At 37.2% G+C, this 6,956-nt stretch overlaps 2 protein-coding genes across 2 annotated transcripts; both read left to right on the top strand.

Annotated features, from left to right (window-relative positions):
* The first annotated feature begins 3,447 nt into the window (after positions 1 to 3,447).
* LOC115212145 (general transcription factor II-I repeat domain-containing protein 2-like) lies at positions 3,448 to 4,077 on the top strand. Its single transcript, XM_029780986.1, has one exon. The coding sequence runs from the start codon at positions 3,448 to 3,450 to the stop codon at positions 4,075 to 4,077; it is 630 nt and encodes a 209-aa protein (XP_029636846.1).
* A 77-nt stretch (positions 4,078 to 4,154) lies between these two features.
* On the top strand, positions 4,155 to 4,811 carry LOC115212144 (general transcription factor II-I repeat domain-containing protein 2B-like). The gene has a single exon (XM_029780984.1). The coding sequence runs from the start codon at positions 4,155 to 4,157 to the stop codon at positions 4,809 to 4,811; it is 657 nt and encodes a 218-aa protein (XP_029636844.1).
* Positions 4,812 to 6,956: the final 2,145 nt, after the last annotated feature.

Below are 6,956 nucleotides of genomic sequence, written 5' to 3'. Positions count from 1 at the left end.
GAGTGTATGAGCATGTGTGTTTGTATTTGTCTCTCATGGATTTGCAACCATCATAAGCTTGTTTACATGACCGTAACTTAGTAGTTCAGCATGAAAAGACCAACAGAAAAAGTACTTATCTAAAATAATAAATGCTGAAATCAATTTGGTTGACTAAACCCTTCAAGACTGTACCTCAGTATAGTCAGTCAAATGACTAAAACAAGTAAAGGAATGTACAACAGAATTGTTGAAAAATGCTGAACTTTTCAGACAAGATGACAAAGGACTCAGTTGTCTGGTACCTTACTGTACTCAAAAAGACCAGTCTTCAACAGCAGAAGTGTTAATACCACATCCCCTAGTGAAGAAAATTGGTCTGCAAGAGTCCTGTGCTTGTGCCATGTAAAAAAATGCACTCATGCCGGTGCCACAAAAAACGCTCTCATGCTGTTGTCATGTCAAAAGCACCCACCCAGCACATACTACAAAATGGTTGGTTTTAGGAAAGGCATCTAGCTGTAGAATCCAAACCAAATCAGGCTGGAACCTAGTGCAGCTCTCTTGTTTGCTAACACTGGTCAAACCATTCAACCCATACTGGCATAGAAAATGGATGTTAAAGATATATATATATATATACTAGCAGCATAGCCTGGCATTTCCCGGGTATGTAAGAGACCCTAGTAGGCAACAACTAATCCCAATCTAGTCCTTTCCCTCTAGGGAACAAAGGCGCATGTGTAGGTTGCAATGTCTTCTCTTCACTCGAATACTTCTGTGTATACGATGTTCCTAGCTGTCCCTAGCTGTTGAGATGTGTCCTCTAGACAGAAAATGTGTTGCATATAAAAAGCTTAGATTCTCGACCCCATGTCGAATTTATCGATTTTTTTCAGAACTGGGAGAACTTTTCAAAATTTTCGCTGCGTTAGTTTTGAATTATGACATTGGGCTATGTGTGTGTCAAGTTTCATCAGAATCGGTTGAAAGCCGTGGTCAGGGTGAGGGTACAACCTGACAGACACACAGACACACAGACAGACAAACTGCCGTTTATATATATATATATATATATATATATACAGACACATGTATAAAATATATCATTTTATCTTTCTACTTGTTTCAGTCATTTGACCTTAGCTATGCTGACCTATATATATATATATATATATATAACTGGTAACGATGACAAGGCTTCCAGTTGAATCAATCAACAGAACAACTTGCTCATGAGATTAACTTTCAAGTGGCTGAACAATCCACAGACATGTGTATCCTTAATGTAGTTCTCTAGGAGATTCAGCGTGACACAGAATGTGACAAGACTGGCCCTTTGAAATACAGGTACAACTCATTTTTGCCAGCTGAGTGGACTGGAGCAACATGAAATAAAGTGTCTTGCTCAAGAACACAATGCACCACTAGGAATTGAACTTGCAACCATACAATCATGAGCTGAATACGCTAACCACTAAGTCATACGCCTTCACATGTAAAGAAGTGCTGAGCTCTAACTGTGGAAGGAACCTGTGAAAGAGGTAGACTCAGAAGACATGTGACGAAGTGGTGAAGCATGATCTTTATATGTTGGACCTAACAGAGGTGATGACAAGTGACCAAGACCTTTGGCGATATGCTGTGCTTGAGAAAACTCATCAAGCAAAGTGAAATCATAGCCATGGTTGCTGCCAGTGTTATGTAAATGGCACCGGTGGAATCATAATTGTGACCGTTGCTGGTGTCATGTAAAGGGTACCCATGCTGGTGGCATGTAAAGAGCACCTATTACACTCTGAGCTATTAGCATTAGGAAGGGCATCCAGCCATAGAAACCATGCCAAATCAGAATGGAACCTGACGCAGCCCTCTTGTTTATCAGTTCCAGCCAAACTGTCTAACCCATACCAGCATGGAAAGCAGATATTAAATGACGATGAGGATGATGATATATATATATTTCCCTTCTCTGGATCTTTCCTTCTCCTATGTTTCCGCCGAAGAGCTCCGCTCGAAACGTTAAACCCTCCTTCTTCCCTGAGTGACCAATAATACTATATTTGTTCCACGTCCTCGCGTTGTTGTGTTTTCTCTTTGTGTTTTCATGTTTGGATTAACTATATATATATAATATATATATATGAATATATATATAAAATGAAATCGAGGGTGAAAAATTGAATATTAATTCTATAACATCAATTTTACATCAGTGGTCTAGCACAGGGGTCTCCAAAGTACGGCCCGCGGGCCGGATTCGGCCCGCCAAGGTTTTTAATCCGGCCTGCCGAGCTGTCCTCCAAAATTATAAAACAAATGTCGAAAAACAAGCCTTGCCGAAATCATACAAAAACAAATATACTTTACACCCCTTTTAATACGTTTGACAAATATAGTACAGCAAATAGACGCAAGACGACGCTAATTGATTTGCCATCAATTAATGTCTTTAAATTGCGCCGGCGAATTAAAAATTATACACTAAACTTTAGTGTAAATATAGGTTCTTTTCCACTCCCCCCGTTTTAACTGACCCATCAGAACCACCATAAAATGAATTAACTTCGCTATGGAGCTACCTATCATTCATCTTAGATAATAGGCGATTGTCAGTGAGATGGATGGTGCTGCTTACAATGAAGCAGAGATTCAATTTCTAGCTTTATTGATGTCGCAGAAAAGTCAACCTATTCCGTCAACTGTTGAGAGAGCAGATACGACAAGTATGACGTTAATAAAAGTCCCGTGCCTAGTATAATAAAAGAAGACAAATATCGATTTATCGATGTTACCTACATCTCACGAGCGATGAATAGAGAGGGTTGAGCCTGACGTTGTGTGGTGGTTTCTAATCCTGGTGCAGTCGCCAATCAGCGTGGAGTAAAGTTCGATGCGCATTCCGTCAGTCAGCACAGACTTGGCGTTTTCGTTGTGCACAAGTGTGAGTCATTTGTCGTCGTCGCTGCCGAAGTGAATGCACGTATCGAGTGACCTGTGAATATTGTTTTTACTTGTTTCGTCCTTTTACATATATCGTCGAGCAAAATCTGTCGACCCATGGTAAAAATGTTAGCTCAAGGAAGAAAGCGAAAAATCGACTCTGAGTGTAGAGTTTTTAAGGAACAATGGAACATAGACTATTTTGTCATAGAGTTAAACAACAAGGCACTATGCGTTATATGCACCGACACAATTGCAGTACTTAAAGAGTACAACATTCGGAGACATTATGAAAAAAAGCATTCATCACAGTACTACCAATTCATTGGACAGCTACGTAAAGAGAAATTTGACAAATTAAAGAAGAATTTATCATCAATGCAGTTTGTTTTCAAGAAGAAGGCTGTAGAAAAAGAGAGAGCAACAAGAGCAAGCTTCCATGTTGCTAACCTTTTGGCGAAGAAAGGTAAGCCATTTACAGATGGTGAACTTATTAAAAAGTGCTTGAATGAGGTAGCTAAGGAAATGTGTCCAGAAAACGTAGATTTATTTTCCGCAATTAGTCTTTCTGCGAACACTGTTGCTCGTAGGGTTGAACATATTGAAAGAAATATTAAATCACAGCTAAAAGACAAAGCCAGCAAGTTTGTATGCTTTTCTGTTGCACTTGATGAGTCAATTGATGTATCAGACACATCCCAATTGTTATTGTTCATCAGAGGAATAAATGCCAATTTTGAGATTACTGAGGAACTTGTATCTGTGCACAGCATGCATGGAACAACAACAGGCATAGATATTTTTAGAGAAGTGGAAAAGTCAGTGGCTGAGTATAATTTGGAATGGAAAAAACTAAAATGCATAACAACAGATGGTGGCAGAAATATGTGTGGAACCAAAAAGGGCTTAGTTGGGCAAATTAACAAAGTAATTGAGAATTCCGGTGGATTGAAACCTTTGGTATTGCATTGTATTCTTCATCAGCAAGCACTGTGTGGAAAGCATCTTGATTTATCATCTGTATTAGATCCTGTGATTTCCACTGTTAACTACATAAGATCTCATGGACTCAAACATCGCCAATTTCGTGATTTCTTGGAGGAAATGAATGCTGAGTTTCCAGACCTACCTTACTATACTTCAATAAGATTTTAAATGAGAAAAACCATTCACAGGTGTTGCTCAAAGACAGTGAATGGCTCTGGAAATTAGCATTTTCAGCCGATTTAACTATGCATCTCAATGATTTCAACCTACGGATACAAGGTGAAACTTCACTCATCTGTGATTTGTACTCAAAGGTGAAAGCTTTTCGTAAGAAATTAATACTATTTGAAAGTCAGTTAACAAGAAGCTGCTTTACTCATTTTTCACGATGTGACAAATATAGACAGGAAGCTGCCACTCCATTTCCAAACTTGTTTGCTCAAGATGTCATTTTAGCTTTGAAACAACAGTTTGAAGAACGTTTTTCTGATCTTGATGCATGTTCTTCAAAACTAAGAATTTTTGAAAATCCATTTAACTCTGTTATTGGAGACTTACCTTCTGAGTTACAAATGGAAGTTATTGATTTGCAATCCAATGACATCCTGAAGGACAAATATAAAGAGGGAAATTTGATTGAATTCTACAAATGCCTTCCATCCGACCAATTTCTTCATTTAAGGAGGTTTGCCTGTGAATTCATTTCAGTTTTTGGCACCACATATTTGTGTGAGAAGACTTTTTCAAAGATGAAATACACAAAATCCTGCTACAGATCACAATTGTCTGATGAACATTTAAATGCATTGCTTGTTATTGGAACCACTCATTTTGAACCTCAGTTGGACAAAATTTTGTCAGAAATGAAACAATTTCATGTTTCCCCTATTGATCAAAGTTAAAAAAAACATGTTAATTGTTACTGATATTATATACATTGTGATTATGTACTGAATAAATAACCTTTTTTAATTATTAATTCACTATTTATTTATATTATTTTGGTAAAATAAATAATTTAGAACCTTGGCCCCCGTAGCTTTAAAAATTCAGCAATGTGGCCCTCCGCTGGAAAACTTTGGAGACCCCTGGTCTAGCATATTAAAAAACTGAAGGTTCAGTAAATTGTATTACATACATATGAGAGGGATGACCACTATGTGGACAAACATAATAGATTTGCTATGGTCTTGCCATTTCTTAGTGGTAAGACCATAGTGGATCTACTTCTAGCATTAGATTTGTCCACATAGTGGTCATTCCTCTCATATGTGTATATATATATATATATATATATATATATAGGAGGAGCACATGAAACAGGAAGAGCTCATTGAATATATTACATCTCAGAAAAAGAACTGGAAGGTCAGATTTACTCAATCAGGACTGACCTGGGGCTAAACAACAACAAAGTTGTCAAGAACATAATGATTACATTTAAATATTTATTCAGTGAACCTTGAAATATCTTTAGTGTACTTACATATAACCTAGCAATCTCTATTTTACTGCCTGAAATACTTGGAAGTTTTTCAGCTAAGTCTGTCTGTCTATCTCTCTCTCTCTTTATCTCACCCCTAGCTGTGTGCTCAGAGATAACAGTATACTGGGTCAAATTATTGCAAACCCTATATAATATAACACCTTCCCTGCCCCATTCACGCACACACCTGTAGACAGACAGACAGATAGATACAAATTTACTTACTGGCAGAAAATTCTGAGTATTTGTCAATTGATAAACTTATTTTTAAACTGCATGACCTGCACTGAGCTACTCAGAGTCTTATGAATGGCAGGACTGCAGTAAAGTTGTCATTTGGATTAAATACAAATGTTCAGATAATCTGCAGCACTTTAGCCCATGAGTCAATGAGGGTGACTCTACATGGTCAGTCAGCATGCCAGAAATAGTACTCACATTTTCTTCAAATAACACACTGCCATTTAAAAAAAAAACTCCTTACATCATGAAGTTTACAGTCTGTTAAAAAAATGACTGGATGGTCACTGTTGGAATAACTGATTCAAATGCATGTTCAACCAGTTCTGATCTGAAGCTAAATCCAACACCTCTTCCTTCTCCTTGTCACTGCCATCATTACTGCCATCTTCACTGTTGCTGTTGTTGTTGTTAAAGTCATTGATTTATGATTGGCTTTCTATGCTGGCATATACTGAACAAATCATTATGATCCAGATTAGTTCTTTTTTGGCATTACTACTTTCCTAGACATGTCTGAAGACTAATTCTCGCTTGTATAATGTATGTGGTTAATATCTTTTTCCAACCACCAACCACTTTACAGAGTGTACTGGGGGCATTTTGTCATGGCACCAACACTTAAGAGTGTCATGTCCACAACAAGTCTAAAAAGTTCTCTCAATCCTATACTGTCTCAGCTCAGTCATCAACCCCTTTTGTCAAGTGCAATGGGTGCATTTTATTGCAACACTAGCAATAAGTGAGATTTTTATGTCCTTAACAAAACTAAGCTTTTGCATTTTTTTCTGTAGGAGAAAAATTTCAATTTAGAGAAAATTCTCTTGTGTGAACATCTTGTTACTAACTTTAAATGAGCAGTTTATTCTATCACTGCAATCATGCACCACTTTCATTCTCTCAGTTATATTTTTGCATTTGAAATAAGAAAATTAGATAATGCTGATCAAGAGCATACCTACTTTCCTTAGATTACACTGTTTTACTATTCGGTGTGGATTTCTTGTCTGCCTTGTTGGTGTTAGATTTAGCTGTAAATGTGTATATTCAAGATTACTGGAACAACACCATCAAGTGAATTTGAAGGCATTAGTGTGAAATGAATCATAAAGGGATTATGTTGGATGTTAACCATAAAGTGGAAACATAATAGTTGTAAAATATTTATCGGGGTGCAATACATGACAATAAAGATAATGTAAGGTCTTGAGCTCATGCAGCTACTCTATTGACTGCTAGGATATTGTTTTTTCATGGATTAGAAGTGTTGCTTAAAATAGAACAGCTCCTGAGTGTGTGAATCAATGATTGGACTGGACTG

This window comes from Octopus sinensis, linkage group LG5 (assembly GCF_006345805.1).
Source record: "Octopus sinensis linkage group LG5, ASM634580v1, whole genome shotgun sequence".
Lineage (NCBI taxonomy): Eukaryota > Metazoa > Mollusca > Cephalopoda > Octopoda > Octopodidae > Octopus > Octopus sinensis.
The sequence above is the reverse complement of the archived record's forward strand: the minus strand, read 5'-3'. Positions and strand labels throughout refer to the sequence as shown.